Source organism: Hyperoodon ampullatus, assembly GCF_949752795.1.
Source record: "Hyperoodon ampullatus genome assembly, chromosome: 13".
NCBI classification, from domain to species: Eukaryota; Metazoa; Chordata; class Mammalia; order Artiodactyla; family Ziphiidae; genus Hyperoodon; species Hyperoodon ampullatus.
Genome location: NC_136926.1, coordinates 30,807,974 through 30,827,509, shown reverse-complemented (window position 1 = coordinate 30,827,509; position 19,536 = coordinate 30,807,974). Strand labels below are relative to the sequence as shown.

The 19,536-nt window shown below is 50.4% G+C and overlaps 1 protein-coding gene across 1 annotated transcript in view; it reads left to right on the top strand.

Annotated features, from left to right (window-relative positions):
• Positions 1–2,254: 2,254 nt before the first annotated feature.
• The window catches only part of RAB31 (RAB31, member RAS oncogene family), a gene marked incomplete at both ends in the record, with an annotated part of 108,900 nt that continues 91,618 nt past the window's right edge, over positions 2,255–19,536 (top strand). Inside the window, one exon of the mRNA XM_079717372.1 lies at positions 2,255–2,293. Coding sequence (XP_079573498.1) covers positions 2,255–2,293 — 39 coding nt within the window. The remainder of the gene's footprint in view (positions 2,294–19,536) is intronic.

Sequence of the window (19,536 nt, the reverse complement as noted above, 5' to 3'; positions counted from 1 at the left end):
AGGCCAGGCCCGGCATACAGTAATCCTAGAGTATAATGACAGCATTCCTAGGGAACATTATACCTCTAACAAGCTGAGACCCACCCAGGACCTGACACTCCCCAAACACATCTTGGAGCAGCCACCGTCCCTCCTTCCCAGGAGAGCATGGTGCACAACCTTGGGGTGATCACAGGGACCAGGGTTTTCATGAGGCCAGTTTTTAAGTCCCCAGAGGTGACCTGGCTGATGAGGGGGTGGTGCGGTTGACAGACCAGGGTTGGCATTTTGTGAAGCGCTCGGCCTGGTCAGAATGAGACACAAGTGAGGAGATTTTAAGGGGGTAGGTGTGGGCAGAATAAACAGAGGGGTGATTCTCAGGGGAGAAGGCCTGGATCAGCGACTGTCTGGGGAGAACCCAGAAACCACACAAGCATGGCAGACACCTAGGTTAGTGCAGAAGCGAGAAGAATGGGAAGAATCATGAGAAGAGCAGGGGAACCGATGAGAAATTCTGCCAGCCCACTTGTATGGGGATGGTTCTGCCTCAGTGACCTATTGCAGTTTTAATGGAAAAGCCTCCCACCCTGGTTTGGCCAACTTTGGGGAAGTGAGAACTGGTTTGGCTGACTTTGGGGAAGTGAGAAGAAAGGCCAAAGGGAAGCACTCTGACGTGGAGATTTAAGTTGTTCTTTCTGCTGGGACTCGAGGTGGCCTTGCCAGAGCTGCTTCACCACAACAGCTCTGCAGCTATGTGGCAGCTGTTCTCTGCTCGGCGAATCTGAGGACAGTGAGGCCCTGTGACCAGGGTTGGGTGACTCTGGGCAGGCTTCTTTTCATTCTGTCCTTGCTTTTCATCCATGGCTACTTTTTGAACAGTTTAGTCCAGGTCTGTGTGAGTAAATAATCCTCCACAGCCTGCCCAAGCCAGTGGAAGCCTCCACTGCCCTGGGGAATTCATGGCCAACTGTCAGGGGTTTTTTCTCGGGGGGAGGGCTATTTTGACTCCAGTCTCTCTCTCTCTCTGGAGGTCTTGATTCGAAAGTCCCTATTGCATGCGCTACTTGGGTGCTGGGTAGCTTCAACATGGCCTCAGTAGGAACAAAGCCAGATAATCAAGGTGGGTGGTCCACTGGGGGCCACAAATGTCATCGATCAAAATTGGCAACTCAGGACAGAGGCCTGAGGGTTTGGGTTAGGGGATGAAGTTTAAAGAAAAAAGTTCTTTCTGATCTGAAATGACATGAATAACTGAGGTAGCTATGTCGGAAAGGCGGACATTTCTATGGCAGCAACACAGGTGGCCTGAGTGGGTGAGGTACGTGAGCCACCGTGGAGAGGGGAGGGCAGTTCCTCAAGCCTGCCTTCACTGTCTCAAGCCAGAGCCTCTTGGTTTCCCGGTTAAGGAAGGATGCAGAAGGTCGGCGGAGCTCCCTGTTTGTAGCGTCGTTCTGAGGGTCGGATGTCTGCCCCGGCAAGTGGCAGCGTTTCTCTGCTGAGCATGGCAGCTTCCTCTCTAGAAAGCGCTTCCCTTTTCGGACACGGACACCCTTGTTTTGGAGGGAGGAATAGACCGTACCTTCTAGAACCAATTTCGATTACATACAGAAAAATGAGCTCAGGGCTGAGAGTGACAAGCTACGTGGGGGTAAACTGAAGCCCCCTCCCCATTATATTAGGAACTGCGGGAGAGGGTGGGCTGCACCCTCAGACCCTCCTGCCCGTCCGCCCAGCCTCTGTCAAGTGCCATTTATGACTTGGAAATGCTCCCCGCAGATGGCCTGGGCTGGCATCACCCACTTTCCGGAGGGGGATGCAGTCTCCAGCCGTGGGCCTGGTTCCCCCCCCCGCCCCCCCGCCCCGGGCGGGACGGGTCCTCTCTTCACCCCCGGGGGCCTTGCAGCCGGCAGCCCGTGGGTCGGGTGCGGGCGAGGGGGAGGGGGGCTCTGCCCAACCGGGTCCGAGGCCGCCGGCCGGCGGGTGGGAAGAGGCCCTGTGCCAGGACGCCGCAGGCCCGGGAGCTGGGGGCCGGGTGGCTGACGCCGTCGGGGGCGTTCCCAGAAGCCGGGCCGCCGAGGTTTCCCCGCAGCCCCGGGAGGAGCCGGCGGCGGCCACGTGACCCTCCGCGGCGCGGCCGGCAGCCCAGAAATAGCAGCGGCTGCGGATCCGCCCGCGGGCTGAGCGAGGGGAAGGCGGGGACCGGAGGACGCCAGCTGGCGGGGCGCGGCGCGGCTCCGGAGGATGCTGAGCCCCTGTCCGGCCCGGCCCCGAGCTCATGATGGCCATCCGGGAGCTCAAAGTCTGTCTCCTCGGGGTGAGTCCTGCGCCGCCATTCGCCGGGGACCCGGGTCCGCGCTCCCCTGGTCGGCGCGCCTCCCTCGTCCCCGCGCCCACCTTGTCCCCAGCTTTCCCTGCCCACCCCCCGTCCGTGCTCCCCCCGTGTCCCCTGCACCCCCCTCTCCCGCTCCCCCGGGCCCGCTCCCCGCCCGGCCCTACTGGGTACGGGCCCGAACCTAGTCGGGAGGTTTCTCGACTCGTCCCTCCGCCGCCGGCCCGCGTCCCCGGAGCCGCTCGGGCCGGGCCCCCGGGACCCCTCCGCGGGGACAGGAGCCGCGGCCCCCACCTCTGAGGGCTTTCTCCTTTGCCTTTAATAATTTCCTTCCGGCGGAAACTTTAAGATATTCAGCCAAGGCGCCGACTCCTTTTGCCTCCCAGGGCCAACTGGTTTCTTTACTTGTTTAAAAAGAAAGCCCAACTCAGGGTGAGAAAATGCGCGAGGGGATGACCCGGCGGGAAGGTGAAGAGAGAACGGTTGGTAGAAAACCGCGGCTAGAAAACTTTTAGTGCCGCGGATAAAGGCAGGATGAGAGAGTCCTCCCCTGTCCCCACTTCCCCTCCCGAAGTGGGTCCTTCTGAGCCCGAAGAAACTTGGATGAAGCCAGAAACAAAGACAGACACAAACACCCAAGTGGTGCGGGCCTGTCAGATGGCACCGGGCAGCCCCCTGGGGACTGCCCAGGGAATTCAGATGGTGTTAAGGGTCGCTTCCTCTTGGGTGCCCATATCAAATTCCAGAATTACTTCTTTGGGAAGAGCTGGTTTGAAGCCCTGTTTTCAGCAGCTTTTGGTAGGGATGCCTAGTGTTCTGCCCATCTGGTCTCCCAAGAAAACCATTTCTGAAAAAAGCAGCAAAGGTTGGACTAACTGGTCTGTCAAGACGGATGTGCAGAAGTAGATAAAGAAGAAATGGTTCTAGGTTAGGACTGGGTTGTCCCAGACCAAGGGGCTGTCTGGACTCCCTCTAGGCTCTCCTGGAACCTGGGGCAGAACGATGCTCTTGGCTGTCTCCCCTCACTGTCCTTTGCTGGAACCCCCATTTGCACTAGGTCTTCGGGTTGGCCTCGAATTCCAGGGGATCAGGCAAAGGCTTCCCCCTTCCCTGTGACCCACCCCCTGCTTGCTCTGCCATGGCCTGGATTTGGATAGGATGCTGTTCTGGCCTTCCTCTGTTGACCTTTATCGGTGTTGCAGGGGTAGGTTGCACCATCTGCCAGGCTCTCTAACATAAGCCAGACATAAATTCCAGGAATCGCATGTTTTCCTTGTGAGGAATCATTTCAGCCTCAAGGAAGCCCTTCAAAGACTCAGAAGGAAGGTCGGATCCCAAGGAATCAAGAGGCAGCTTTGACGTGTGTTGTGTGTGTCAGGATTGGCTTTGGGAATAAATGAAGTCGGAAGTGACTTGCCTGTCCCACCGCATGAATTATTTGCAATTTTGCTACTTAGGGGTGAGTCTGTTTCCTTCTACAAGGAACTGAACAGGTAGAAAGAGCCCTGTACCCGGAGGCAGCAAGCCTGGGTTCTCATTCTCTCCCATTCATTGCTGTGGTGTTTTGGACGAGTACCTTAGTTGCCTCATCTGTGAAATGGACATAATAGCATCTTCCCTTTTAAGGCAGAGGACTATAGCAGATGATCGCCTAAGATACATGGTACCATTTCCTGCTACCCTGTGATTCCAAGCCTGGGAGATGAGAAAGCTGGAGGAACTCCCTATACTTCTTTTTGTCTTATCTCTAAGAATGGAACGCACTCGTTCAGTGATTTCCTGGAGACAGTGCCTCTCCTTGTTTGCTGGTCCTTTGCAGTGGCTCAGTTGGTAGGAGGTTGGGCTTGGAAGGGAAGAACGGTCCCAAAGCAGAGCAAGAAGATGTTTCTGAGCAGATGGAGACCTTGAAGCTCCAATCCTATCACACCATATCCGTGGCCTTTTTTTTTTTTTTTTTTTTTTTTGCGGTACGCGGGCCTCTCACTGTTGTGGCCTCTCCCGTTGCGGAGCACAGGCTCCGGACGCGCAGGCTCAGCGGCCATGGCTCACGGGCCCAGCCGCTCCGCGGCACGAACCCGTGTCCCCTGCATCGGCAGGCGGACTCTCAACCACTGCGCCACCAGGGAAGCCCTGTGGCCTTCTTTTTTTGAGAGTGGCTGTAAGTTTTAGTTTTGCTTAGGTCGGAAGACATCTTATTTGAAATCTTTGAAAGGGCCAGTGATCTTATTATCACACTGAGTAATGTGTCTTAAGTTCTCCCCGTTTGGCTGGTCCTGTCCTGGGCAAGATGTGTGTGACAGGGTATGTTCTCAGCTGCTCCTCCAAACAGGGCGATGCTCTGGGTGAGACAGCACTTGGGTGAGGCTACAGCCATTCTAACTGCTGGGTCTGCTCTCTTGATTTGGGAGAGAAGCCTGTGGATCCGCGGCTGGAAGAGGGAATCAGTGCCAAACCCAGCGTCCTCTCAAAATTTTAAGAGGCGTCCCGGCTCCTTTGTTCTTTGTGTGGGAGGCCTGTCTTTCCTGGATGAAGTCTTGCATGCAGCCAGCCCTCAGCTTCCTGTTTTTAGCCATCGCCCCACCTCCCTGAAATCTCAGTCTGACCCAGGCCCTAGCAGCCATGCCCACTGTGGGCGTCACTTTCTGTTGGGCCCCGCTGAAAAGGTGATGGGAACGAGGACCACTTAGCTGCAGCCTTGCTCGCTCACTGGAGAGGCTGAGGGGCTGGTCCTTTTGTGCCTGGTGATTGTCCCTGTTCCTCAGTGATTACTTGGGAATGTGCTTCCCATTTAAGGCACATGGTTGTGTTTGGCACGGGCGGTGCAAGCTTTCCTCCCTCTCAGCTGAAGCCTCCTGCTCCTCGAGGGGGTGGCGGTTCCCCACCGGAGGGTCATATGCAAAAGGTGGCAGTGGAATGGGCCAGGTGGCCTGTACCTGTGCCTTTCAGAACCCCGATGTTAGGCGTATCTGGTCTTATTTCTTTTGGTGAGTGCTCTCAGATGGAACCACAGCCATCTGTGGAACATTCCCTGAATGCTTTGTGCTAGCGCAGGGTTTATTTAGCCTACCTGTTAGAGATTCTTGACTCTTGCTGTTTTCATGGGTGGACTTTGTCGTGTTTCTCCCAAGCCTTCGTGAGTGCCCTTTCCTGGGATAAGCTGGGCTGTCATGGAAGTGAGCCAGGCAGGAGGGTGTTGACGGGGGTCTGCGTTGGACTCTTAGGACCCATGAGTCTCATTCTTGCCAATAAAGTGCCAGTCATCCTGCTTTGTGAATCTCAGCTAGCATTATGAAACATGTCGCTTAAAAACAATTCCATTAAAAATAGCAAAGTATGTTAAAAAAAAAAAAACTAACAAAAACAATATTGAGGCAGCAGCTGTTCCAACCCCAAAGGTGGAAAGCTTCCCAGTATGCATTTTTAAAACACATCACCACGTGGCAGAAAGTGAGAGGAGGGAGAGGAGGGGAAGGAGTGGGGGGGCGGGGAGAGGAGGGGGGAGGGGGAGGGAGAGAAGGAGGAAAGGATATTTCTTTTCTTTTATTATTTCCTCTGGGTGTGTACACTTAAAAACTGCTTCCGAATGGAATCCCTGAGAGATTTATATTTGGACTTTGGTTGTCTTGACGACAGTTTAGAGATCTCTGCCACTTCCTCCACAGCTGAGTGGCATGGTTAAGAGGCCACCGTCAGGGCCTTGGTGAGGCCTCTCCTCTGGCCTCTGTTAGAATCTTTTTAGTCCTTCATCACAGAGCAGTCCAGTCCCTGGGATGTGCTGTGACATGTGGGCAGTGGGGACTTGTAGCCTGTCCAGACCTTCAGGAGAAAGGGCTGTGGGACCCCCGAGGACCCATGAGGCTGCTCACAGCCAGCAGATCAGCCCGAGCTGTGGACGCCGGCACAGCCGGATGAATGAGGATGAGCGCTCCTTACCGTAAGTGTTCCATAAGGTTATGTGAATCATGGGGTTCTTGTGGAAGGAACAATGCATAGGATGGGAGGCTCAGCCCAGGCAGCCATCAGCATTGCTGTCCAAGCCTGAGATTCTGGTAACATACTCATTTCTGAGGGGCTTCCCTGGTGGCGCAGTGCTTAAGAATCCGCCTGCCAATGCAGGGGACACAGGTTCAAACCCTGGTCCGGGAAGATCCCACATGCCACGGAGCAACTAAGCCCGTGCGCCACAACTATTGAGCTTGCGCTCTAGAGCCCGCGAGCCACGACTACTGAGCCCACGAGCCTAGAGCCCGTGCCCTGCAACAAGAGAAGCCACCGCAATGAGAAGCCCATGCACCGCAATGAAGAGCAGCCCCCACTCGCTGCAACTAGAGAAAGCCCGCGGGCAGCAACGAAGACCCAACGCAGCCAAAAATAAATAAATAAAAAATAAATAAAATAAAAAAACCCCACACATACCCTTTTTTTTTTCTTTCCCAGAAACTAGCATTTCTTTTTGGGGGGAAGGGGGGAGGGGAGTGGGGGGATGCAGAGAGGCTAGGAACTTACAGTAATTCATTTCTTACCTGATTCCTCTATTAAGTTGAACCCCTGTGGAAAGTGTGGTTTAGCGTTGGTGACTCTGGGATGAGAATAAATATCCACGATAGAGTGGGACGTCTCCCAGCAGGGCCCAGCGGGTAGTGACACTGAGCACCCAAGCCGGGCTGCTGGGGTCCACCAGGCCCTCGTTCCTCTTCTGCTCAGGGTCAGTATGGCCGCATCTCACCCTGAGCCCAGCGTGTGCATCAGTCATTTGTGGAGCATTTTCAAACTTCTCTGGTCCCTCCGCAGCCCTTGTCTGTGGCTCTCAGGCGCGCTGCCCCACCTCTAACGCCGCCCAGTGTCCCTGTTTCAGTGAGTGTGTTGTATCCCCCAGATCTGCGCCAAGGCTCTGGCCATTGGAAAACAGAAAACTTCACATTTTAAAGTGCCAGGACATGAAAAGATTTTGAGGTCACGCATTAGAACAGGTCTTCAAATTCAGTTGTGTCCAACAGGTTAGACCAATTTCGGTGCTTCCGTGTCTGTACATATTACACTACCATTTGTCTTAGTTTTTATAATTTGTCATATGTGTTGGAAATTGGAATAGACTTTCCTTCACTCAGTCGTTCACTGATCATCAAGCACTTCTTTCATGCCGGGAGCTTGGGCGGCTGCAGGTGGACAGGACAGCCACGATCCCTGTCTTCAAGGCACTCTGCCTTTCCCACGACATGGACACAATGACACGTGAACTAAATGACATCACCAGTATCCCTGCGACAGCACTCACCACGGAGCCACGCCCAATAGAAGTAACAGAGCAGGATGACGATAAATATTGACTGTCGTCCATCTTACCAGGTGTGAGGACAGGTGAGGGACAAAAAGGTTTTGCTCAAGGTCTGTCTTGAGTACCTGCGGTGGATAAGGTGCTGTGTCAGCTCTACTGCAGGTGGAAAGTCGGGAGGCTGGGTTCTGGTCCCGCTTGTGGTGGAGAGGCTCCTGGTTGGGCAGGTAAGACAGGAGCCAGCATCCGTGGCCGTGGTGACAAGAAGGATGCTGGAGGTGTCACGTGGTGCCATGGGAGACATGCAGGTTATGTTAAGTGCAGTGGGGGGCTGGGAACTGAGCCATCTGGAAGGCCTCCTGGCGTGGGAAGGATTTGCACAGGGCTTCAAAGGACACGTAGGGCTTGGACAGGGAAGGAAAGGTGGGCGTGGACCCCAGGACTGGGAGAGCAGGCTCTGGATCTCACGCTATTTTCTGGAAGGCTGAGGTGGTGGGAGGGAGTGGGGAGGTGATGAGCACCGCCTCCCACTCCCAGGCTGAGGGCTCTCCTGCTGACCCCACAGCCTCTAGCAGGGGGTCTTTTATTCTAACTCCCCTTTCCTGTTTTATTTTGAAAAACATCAAACTTACAAAGCAGTTGAAAGAGCAGTAGAACGAATGTCTATAGCCTTCTCACCTGGAGTCAGAAGGGAGGACTTTTTGTCACTCTTGCTTTCCTCTCTCTAGTACACAAAAAATATTGGATTTTCCCCCTGAACCATCTGAAAGTGAGTTGCAGACATTATGACACTTCACCCCTACAGTCTTCAGTGTGTATCTTTTTTTTTTTTTTTTTTTTGCGGTACGTGGGCCTCTCACTGTTGTGGCCTCTCCCGTTGCGGAGCACAGGCTCCGGACGCGCAGGCTCAGCGGCCATGGCTCACGGGCCCAGCCGCTCTGCGGCATGTGGGATCTTCCCGGACCGGGGCACGAACCCGTGTCCCCTGCACCGGCAGGCGGACTCTCAACCACTGCGCCACCAGGGAAGCCCCAGTGTGTATCTTTTAGAGACAAGGACATTCTCCCCACCCCCACCCCCAACTGTAACATCATCGTCTCACCTCTGACATTGAACACAGCAATAGTGTCAGTCGTATAGTTCACATCCAGGATGCAGTCAGGGATCACGTGTTACATTTGCTTCTTACAGCTGTTTCTTAACATCTCTCATCTAAAACCGTTCCTCTTTTTTTTTTTTCCACCACGACATTTGTGTTTTTGAAGAATCCGGCCAGTTGTCTTGTAGCAAGTCCTAGCATCTCGATTTGTCTGTTTGCTTCCTCGTTGCTTCTTCTGGGTTAAGTGGTGGGAAGACAACCTAGGTGATGTTGAATGGTTGTATTTTTTTTCTGTGCTCATATGGAAATAACTCTCTCTCATTTACCTCTATGGCACTCATTCAAGAAATACTCCTGGCTTCTATGAGCAACGGGCAGTGGTGTGTCTGAACAAAACCAAGGGCCTTGATCATGTGGGTCAGACGCTTTAGCGGGGACTGAAGGTGCACAACGGAAATCAACCTGGGGTGAGTGAGATGCTGAGCTCACCCACCTACCCATCTGCCCACCCACCTCCCACCCCCGGGGCTCCCACGACCCTTCCCGGGCTCTGGGTCCTGACTTTCCACAGAGCACTGACCACTTCCTGACAGACCACATGATTTATTTTCCCCACCTAATTGCTAAAGCTGCTGAGAGTTGCAGGTGTCCTGAGGAGTTTGTCAGCAGAAATAAAGGAAAGAAAAGCGGGATTTAACATTGGGTTTCCAGAGCGAGCTTCTCCCTGCAGAACCTTCTGTCTCGAGTCTTTTTCTGATCTATTTCCTTGCTCCTGATGCCCCAGCCCTGCTCTGAATCCTCTGGAGGTGATGACTGTGCTTCTGCTTGCTCAGGATTTAGCCTGGGCTACTCTCAGTTTCCCTAGAGGTGCCCAGATGACCCGGGTTATCAGAAAACTGGGCCCTGGAGAGGAGCGGAACCTAGGGGAGGCCACTTCCCTCCTAGTTTCTCTTCTTTGAGCAAGACTCCGGGAAGCTGGATGCCTTTGTATCAACAGTATGCGTTTTTCTGGAAGAAACAGATACCTGAATTCTTCAGAATTACTTCCTTTCTGCCCTCGTGGAATCACTGTTCTAACTAGGACCTGCAAATAAAATGCATCGTCCTAAAAAGTGCCTCTACCCCAGCCTGCCCTGGAAGGGGAGGAGAGAAAAGGGATGGAGGGAAGGAGAGGTTATGCGGGGGTGGGGTGGGTTGGAGAAGACAAGGGAAGGGGAAGGAAGTCTGTGTGAGAGAGAGAGGGAGAATGACAAGCACACACACACACACACATACATACATACATACATACATACATGGGGTATCACATAGAGCTTGCCCTCTGCTGGCAGGGGAAAAGAGCAAAGCCTCCCTCCCTTTATCAAACGATTGGCCAGGGTGTTTACATTTGTAGCAAGCTTAATTAAGAAAGTCTTTTTAAAAAAAAAAATCTCATAGCATCAGTACCACATACTTCACAGACATCTTTCATTTTGGGAGGTAAGATATTTTCTAAACTTTTCATAACAAACTTCTGAAAAGCTATTTTTTTTCATTATCCGTGCTCATCTTAATTAGATTTTGAACCTAATGATGAGGTGGGGGAAAGGATTAAGGAGTAAAATCATGAACATCGATTTGGGTTTGAGATGGCAAAGGCCAGGGATACAGGATGGCGCCTTTAACCTTGTTCCTTTATAATGACACGTAACTGTACCAACTTGCTGATGTCCTGTTTCCTCGGGTGAGTTGGAAATCCTGCAGCTGTGAAGACAGCATCCTGCCTGCCCTCCTTCACCTCGCAGCTCACCTCCTCATGGTTTCTCTTCCTCTGTCTTTTGTTTTATGTTCAGCAGGCTCCTTTATTTTATGGTCAACAGCCCACCGTCCTGCTCCAGAGTTTTCCTGCCGTCTCTGTTCTTTCAGCCCCACATTCTTCCATTGTTTTGTTTCCTTTTTCTCTCCCCTTCTGGTCAATGAATCATCAGTCTGTCCTTTAAAGAGACACCCCGGGGCTTGGCTCTTAGAGGAAAATGTTGCTGACTCTGCTTTCCATCCCTCCCTTCCCCACAGAGTGGGGAGTGTGCTGAGCCCCAGTGCTTGACCTTTCCTCCTGCTGCCAGCGTAGACCAGAGACCCGGCCAGACTTACCCTGTGGGGAGTAACGAAGGCATTTCATGAATCTTCTCATTTTAGTTTAAAATAAAACAACAAAAAGGCGTCTGTGTAAAGTAAATGAGGATTTCACTAATGGGTCGTGTGCTGTGGGGATGAAGAGAGACCCTTACCAGGTGTGTGCATGACTGCCATGTGGGGAGGTGTAATGACTTCCCGCGGGGTGTGGGGTCTGTCCTTGGGTTTCCAGCCCAGCAGGGCCCTTGGGCTGATAGGGCGGGAAGGGGGAGGTGAAGTAACAGCACCAGGAGACCCCTAGGATGTCACATGATGCTCAATTGCCAGGTAAGGGTGTGGAGTTTGGGCATGGCTGGCGGGGGGGTGGGGGGCGCTGTAGGTGTCTGAGGATGAGGCTGGGTGCAGAGGAGGGGCCGGGAGTGGCCCTGTTTACACCGAGCAGAGACAGGAAAAGGTTTCGAAAGGGCTCGAATGCACGTCCAAGTGGCTATGCAGGTGCGCCTGGGCCTGATTCGTGCTCATAAATAACTTATTCTTTCTCGTTTGCTTCTGTGCATTGGTTTATTTAGTGAGCCTGCATTACTAGTGCAATTAACTTAAAACCTGTAAAAATTTACTGTAGGACCCAAGGAGATGTTTGCTGGGTAGAGATCGTTTGGTTGTTGCTGGAAATAACGGGTACACCGATAATAAAATTGGAAGGTAATTTGGACACAACATTGTAAAATCAACTATACTTCGGTTAAAAAAAAAAAGAAAAATAAAGTAAATTTGGGTTGTTATTCAGGCTCCTGTTCCATCGCCGTGGCAGGGGTGGAGGGGTCGGTAGGGGCATTCTGGGCGTGGTCAGTGGCCCCCCACAGTGGTCCATCCTTCGTCCTTTGGCTTCCCCACCCGTCCCTGACCTAGGGTTTCTCCAGATGGGTCTGGGAGAGGCGTGGGCCTGCCGATCTGTCCTGTGGGATCTGCAGGTTGTCTGTGCCTGTTCATTTCTATGCTGCTCTTTGAAAGGTAAATAAAATTACATCTGGATCTTCCAGGTGATCCTCCTGTAACAAAACTATAGCAACTTTAATGTCCGTTAAAACTGGCCAAGGAGAGGAGAACCCAGGCAGAGTCAGCACAGATACCGCGTTGGGGCCGCATGATGACCGAGCGGTTCCGGAGCAGGTGCCTCAGGTATTGATGGACCTGCTCCGGGGTTGGGCACAGCAGGCAGCAGAGTGGACCCACTGTCCCTGACCTCATGGAGCCTACGTCCTAGGAGTGACCGTGATTGAGGGCTCTGGGTCCCTGGTGTGACAGATGGTGACAGGCGCCCTGCAGAGAAAGCCAGGATGGGCCAGGTGGGCCCATCCCCTACTTGGAGCTGCACCCCCCCCGTGCACTTGGAGGGTGCAGCTCCAAGTAGGGGCTTGAGAAAGTCCTCGCCAAGACAGCCTTTCAGTAAACACAGAGACCATGTTCTTGAGCTGGCTGGGCCCTCCTGGCAGAGGGGACCCCACGCTGGGGTGGGAGCAGCAGGCTGGCCAGTGTGGCTGGAACAGTGACCAGTGGGAATAGGGCAGAGGTGGGGTTGGGGGCCTGTTAATTGGGGTCTCGCGGGCCGGTGTGGGAACTGTGGCGTCTCCTGGGAATCCAGCGGGGGCCATGGAAGGTTTTTGTGCAGTGACAGTGATCTGGCTCGTCCATCATGGTGGTCACCCTAGCGGCCACATGGAGGGTGGACCACTGGAGGATGCATGCAGGGGAGCCTGTGGCAGGCTGTGACTTTGGTCGTGAGCAGGGTCCCGATCGGGCTGTTTGGAAGGAAGAACTGACAAACTTTGCTGACAGATGTTGTGTGGAATGCAAGGGAAGTAACCTGTCCTGGGCACAGGGTGACAGAGCACACTGACCTTGGGGCTGACCACAGCCCTGAACTGTTTTTCTTCAGGGAGCAACACCATCCATCGTATTAGGTTAATGTTCATTTGAATGGCACCGATCTGATAGTTTAATTTGTATTTAATTAATGCATTTATCTTTATTTTATAGCTCTAGAATAACAAAAACAGTTTGTGTGTACTTTTACTATTTGTATACAGTATATTGACACAACAAGTAATATCTGTGTTGGGTCCCTGCTTTTCTCTTTAAAAGAGCTTATAGAACCTTAACAGGGCCTGAGAAGCACGGCCCTGAGAATATTTTGTAAAGAAAGACGTCTGTTTAAAAAGATGAGTTGTAGGGGCTTCCCTGGTGGCGCAGTGGTTGAGAGTCCGCCTGCCGACGCAGGGGACACGGGTTCGTGCCCCGGTCCGGGAGGATCCCACATGCCGTGGAGCGGCTGGGCCCGTGAGCCGTGGCCGCTGAGCCTGCGCGTCCGGAGCCCGTGCTCCGCCACGGGAGAGGCCACGACAGTGAGAGGCCCGCGTACCGCAAAAAAAAAAAAAAAAAAAAAAGATGAGTTGTATTCTTTCTAGACCTCCACCTCAGGTTAGGCTAATCTTAGTAAGAAAACTAGTAGAATATTTTTTTTCAATAAGAATAGAAATATTTTTGAAGTTTTTGCTAAAGTTATAATTGATGTAATTTACTGATTTGAATATGTTGCTGCAATTGGTGTGAATTGCATTATTGCACATTTCACTCCCATCAGCCCTGTGCTTCCGTTTTGATAATCATAGTTATTGTGTCACAGCTAACCATGTACACACCCTTATTCTTGCTTTTGAGCAGTGTAGTTACAGATGCTCTGCTGGGGTCTTCTCCATATGTCCTTGACTTCTTTCTTATTAAAAATATCCATGGGTAAAAGAAAAACAGTAACTATAAACTCATAAGCACTGTAATAATTTGTAGTTGCCCCCAGCCCTAATCACGGCAACAGTGACAGCAGTAACAGTTGAGAAAGAATTGAAGCAAAACCTTATTCTGTTCTTTCTCAATCAAGAAAGTGCTTCAGAATGCCTTTTATGAAGAGGGATGTCTTGAAATCACTCTAGTTTATGAGTATCCCTGTAATCAAGACAGCTGACACCTACTGAGTGTAACTCACATACCGGACACCATGCTGTTTCAGTTTTCCACTGCTTTGTGACAAGCCACCCCAAACTTAGTGCTTAAAGTAACAATTTATTTTTCCTTCTCACTCTTTAAAAAATAGTTCAGCAATTTGAGCCAGGTTTGAAGTACTTCCCTGGAAGAAAACGGCAGGGTCCTGGCCAGGCTTGGGGAGGTGTGATGGAGGGGCCTGTACTAGCCGTGAAGAGGCAAAGTGCTGTATCAGCTGGGAGGCTGGGACACATCCAGGACACCACCATGCACGGTGACAGTGACACAGACGTCCCCTCTGTTTGCTTAGCACCTTGCAGGGGCAGCGTGGGGTCCATAAGTTGTCGCATTGAGTCCTCGGACCGCCCTGTGTGGGGGCCCCTGTCTCTGGTCTGTGGTGTGAGAAGAGCCTTGGCAGGTCCCAGGGCTGTGTGTGCGGAGCGGCCTTGAGCTTGGCTTTATCTGTTGCCCATTTTCCAGCTCATGTGCAGGAAGCCCTGATTTCCAGGCCTTTTCTCCTTCGCTCCCTCAGGGGATCCGTGTTAAGCGCTGTAACTGGGTTCAGGAAATGTCAGGTTGCAAACTGTGGTCCATCATGACGGCCCACCTGCTGGATGGCGGGCCTGCAGGTGTTAGGAGTTTCTAAGGCTGCAGTTGAACTGTCAGCGCGGCTGGACGGGCCTCTTGCCAGCGGAGCACAGTGGATGGTGGGTCATCCTTGGGCCGGCAGACGTGGGTGCTTACTCTGGCTTTGGCACTTCCTAGCTCGGTTCCCCTGGCAAATCACATAACTGCCTGGGTTCAGTTCCCTCCTTTGTAAAATGCTGGCAGTTTGCACAGACATCCCCTCTAACCCTGCCTGGCGTTTCATATTGGAATATTCTCTTACCTCTTCTTCCCCAAACCATTTTACACCCTGAGAATCCCAAGGCTTAAGAGAGTTTAAGTAGGTTCTTTCCATAAGAGAATCTCCAGTTTAGAAGCTTTCTTTACTCTGCTTAGCTAAGGGATCTGGCAAAGCATAGGTGGTAAGTAATAGCTTTTGATTTACTGTGTTATACTTCAGAATTTCATTCCTTTCATGAATTTGAACAAATTTCTAACCTACTCTTTAAAATTTTTTTTTTATAAATTTGATGGTATAAGGTGTAGACATGTTACTTTGATACACTTATGTGTTGTAACACAATTGCCAGTGTAGTCGTATAAATATTTGTCACGTTGCATAATTATAGTACAATTTTTGTATTCATTATACTGTGCCTTAGATCTCTATGGCTTATGTACTACTTGTTACGAGTTTGTGCCCTGAACAATAGCAATCTTATCCCCCCGGCCCCCAATCCCCTGGTCACCACCATTTTACTGTCTGTTTTTTACAGGTTTAACTTTTAGATTCGACATGTAAGGGGTATCACCCAGTACTTGTCTTTCGCTGTCTGACATATCTCACGTAGCATCATGTGCTCAAGGTCCATCCATGTTGTCACAGATGGGAGGATGTCTTCCTTTCTCGTGGCTGAATAATACTCTGTTGTGTGTATGTATCACATCTTTTTTATCCATTCATTTGCTGATGAGCGTTTGGCTTGTTTCCATATCTGGGCTATTATGAATAATATTGTGGTTAACAAGGGAGTGCAGATATCTCGTTGAAATCCTGTTTTCATTTCCTTTGGGTATAAACCCAGAAATGGGATTGGTAGATCATATGGTAGCTCTATTTTTAATTTTTTGAGGAACCTCAATATTATCTTCCATAGCGTTGGACCAATTTACATTCCTGCCACAGTGCACAAGCGTTCCCTTTGCACTACATTCTCACCAGAACCTGTTGTCTTCTTGCTGATGGCCATTCTAACAGGTATAAGGTGATATCTCATGGTGATGTAACATATTCTTTACATTAAAAAAATTTTTTTTTAACGTTTAAAAAAAATTTTATTATTTTTTTTAAATTTTGGCTGCACCGGTCTTGGTTGTGGCATTCAGTGTCTTTAATTGTGGCATGTGGTATCTTTTCAGTTGCAGCATGCATGTGGGATCTAGTTCCCAGACCAGGGATCAAACCTGGGCCCCCTGCATAGGGAGTGCGGAGTCTTACCCACTGGACCACTAGGGAAGTCCCTCTTTACATTTTTATACTGAAGTATGATATTAATGCAAAAAAGTGCACAAATCTTAATATAGTACACACTGGATTTTTACAAATTGAACAGACCTATGTAAATACCCAGATCAAAAAACAGAATATTCCTATTAAGTGTTTAGGATATGATTTTCTTCAACTTTACCAACACTGAATATCACCAAAACTTTTTATCTTCACTAATATTATAGATTAAAAATGATAATCTGTTCTAATTTGATTTCATTAATTATGAATGACTGTGATCATCTTTTCATATGTTTATTGACTTACTGTATTGTTTGTTACCTACACATTCACATCATTTACCTAATTTTTATTGGGTTGTTTTTCTTATTGATTTGTGAGAACTCTTTGTATATTAAGAAACCAAATCCTGGCCTCTCTCACATTCTGAGATGACCCACACTCTGTCTGTGGAGTGTGTTTCTCTCTAAAGAAATCCACTTCTTACCTATCAAAAAAAAAAAAGAAACCAAATCCTTTGTCATTTGTATTGTACAAACTTTTCTTCAGTTTGTTACTTTCTAGTTTGCCTTTTTACTGAATTAAAAAAATCATATCAATATTTAAAAATCTTTATTTAGTCAAATATATCAGTCTTTTCCTTTATGGTTTTGTTGTCTATATCTTGCTTAGAAAGTCCTTCCACATTCTAGTATTATAAAATTTTTTACCTATATTTTAATTTTGCTCTTGTACTTTCATAGTGTCTTAAAATTTTTTTAATTAAAAAAATTTTTTTTTGGTCATGTGGCATTTATTTTGGTACAAAGAGCCAGGCTGGGATTCAAGTTTTTTGTTTTTGTTTTTGTTTTTTTCTTCACTCCAAATGTCTAGGTAGTTGTTTTAATACTGTTTATTGATTAATTCATCATTGTTTACTGATCTGTTAGGTTATTTTTATCATAAATGAAATCTCCATGTGTATGTGGGTCTGTTTCTGGACTCTATATTGTTCTATTAAAAATACACTGATTTCTGAATCCATGAGGTTCAGGTAAGTTTAGAAATAGCATGAAGGAATCACTTTTGGGGACTGAATGGTTCAGGGGGCCTTGGACACTCAGGGCTGCAATTCGGATCTAGTTCATTGGTTTGCTCATGGAACCACTATTAACGTGTACAAACTTTGTAGGTACAAGTGTATTGTGAGTTTCGTTCGTCTGTGACAATGTCCATCTTACTGAGAATGATAATCTGGAACACTGCATATATTGAATTCATTCAGTGGTTACCGGAAGGTGCTTTAATGAATGAAAAATTTGAGGGTGGCTAAAGGGAAAGAGTGATGTTGTGAGCTGAGCTGAGCTGGGTGGTACCTGGATCTGAAGTGCGATGGCTTCTGTGTTTGGACCAGTTGTAGAAAAATAAGCAGGCGGAGTGGTGAGTTACAGTTTCCACCATCTACAGCACTTGGGTGTTTTCCGTGCTGTGAATCTTTATATTTTTCCCCTTCAGTGTGAGTGGGATTACTTCCATTGGAGTTAGTCCAGAAAGTGCTATGTCAGTGGGAAGTGTGAGTCTAAAAGTTAAGGATACATCGAGCTTAACGTGTAACACAGTCCATTTAAAATGATCCTAGATCCTGGGTTCTTCGTCTCCCCCAAATAGCGAGCAGGGCTGGAGTCCTTCTTCGTGACAAATTGACGCTTTCTGATGCCTGTAGCGCTGGACTGTAGCGCATATGCTCCTGTCAGGGAAGCGATGACCCCACATCACGGCGGGTCCAGCACTGCCTGTTGCCAGTCAGGTGCGGTAGAGGCTGCTTCCAGGAGGACGCACTTCAGCATTGAGGGCGAATCCAGAGGCACAGGTTCACCTTCCTTCTAGGAGAATTCTGATTCCTCCTTTCCGCATGGAGTCCCAACCCGAACCCCAGCCTCCCATTTTCCTGGGCCGTCATCACTTCCAGGAGTCGCCCAGGAGGGGTGTGGACACACTGCCGCCTGCCTCCCAGTTCACAGCCTCTGCTCCTGCCCTGGGGGGCCAATCCGCGTTCCCTCAGGCGCTGTGTCCCAGCCCCTCTGCCGCCAGCCTCTCCTCTGTCTTTAGGCTCACCTTCCCTCCCATGAACCCTCACGCGTGAATCCACGCACGTGACTGGTGAAATTTCACGCGTGTGAAACAGGCTCATCGCTCTGTGACGAACTCACTTTAGCTGGAATGTTAACGCTTGTGTTGCCTGTCATTCTCAAATGTCACAGGATGGGAGACTTCCTTGGCTTAGTTTCAGATCAAACATAGGGAGGGAAGGATTCTCAGAGCACCTGAAAAGTGCCTGAGGAAAGAGCTGCTTCTCCCCTTGAACTAAACTGAATTTTGTCTGGAGTTGGGTGCAGTGTCCAGTCTGAGTTGTATAAGCCATGGGATTAGATGCAGGGAATGTGGTCGATGTTTGTCTTTTATTTTAGGAAATTCCTCGTAGCATTAATTTCAGAGGGAAGCAGATCCTGCCTTCTGAATAGAGGCGAAAAAGGCCAAGAACCTCTTTGGCAGCTTGGTCACGGGCAGGTGACCTAGTTCGACCCGCCTGGGGCCTGCGCCCTGGCCCTTGCCCAGGAGCCGCGATGGCAGTGACCCTGCAGGCGGCTGTGGGGAGCTGTGCCTGGCAGACTTCCCCGGCCCGCCTGATGTCCTGGTGTGATTTCGGCTGCGACCGCAGCTCTCCAGCTTCCTGAAAATCCTCAGTGAATTGGTACGACTCACCCCACCCCCAAGTTGTGCTCTCAGGTGCTGAGGGTTCAATGGACACACCCCTCACCTAATGCCTCATCGGCCCAGGCCCACCTACATCCTCTCTCTCATTTTTTAGCTCTAATTAATTCATTTTCCTCCGGCCCTCAACCCAGCTCCGACCATTCTGCTGTGTTTATTGTGCCTTTTTGTTTCCAGGCCGACGTCTTTTCAGGAAATCTCTTTTAGCTTGAATGCCCTGCGTGGAGCCCTGGCCAGAGCCGCAGGTGTGGTGAGGTTGTCGGCATCAGAGCCGGGTCGGCAGACTGCAGGTATGGACAACTAGGTCCTATCGAACGAAGGTCATGAGCACACGACACCTCCCTGGCCTTGGCTCCCAGCGGCTCTGTGGGCCTGTGCAGTCGCGTAAGGATGAGGGGTGAGGGGCCAGCCAGCTGACGACGTGCAGGGCGCAGGGCCTGAAGGCCACACAGCAGACCCGGCCTCAGTGACTAATGCCAGGGAGATGGAAGACACAGCTGTGGGTGACAGAAGGGGCACTGGGAGGCGGTCCTCGGCTCTGGCCCCTGGAAGCTCCCTGGGGTGGGGACTACTCTGTGTTTTGGGCTCTGGGACCGAATCACTGTGCAGGGACGGACTCCCCAGGTGATGCCAAGGCTGTCTCATCTGTGTGCCAGGCATGTTGTGTGCCAGCATCGTGTGTGCCAGCATCATGTGCCAGGCGTGTTGTGTGTGATTTTATTCTAGCACAATCTATTTCTTCTTTTGAAAAGGGGCACTTTTTCCCCACTCTTTACCGTCTTGATGTAGAGAGTAAATAGCATCTTCTTTGTCATTATTGAAACTTTTAATTTTGATTCTGG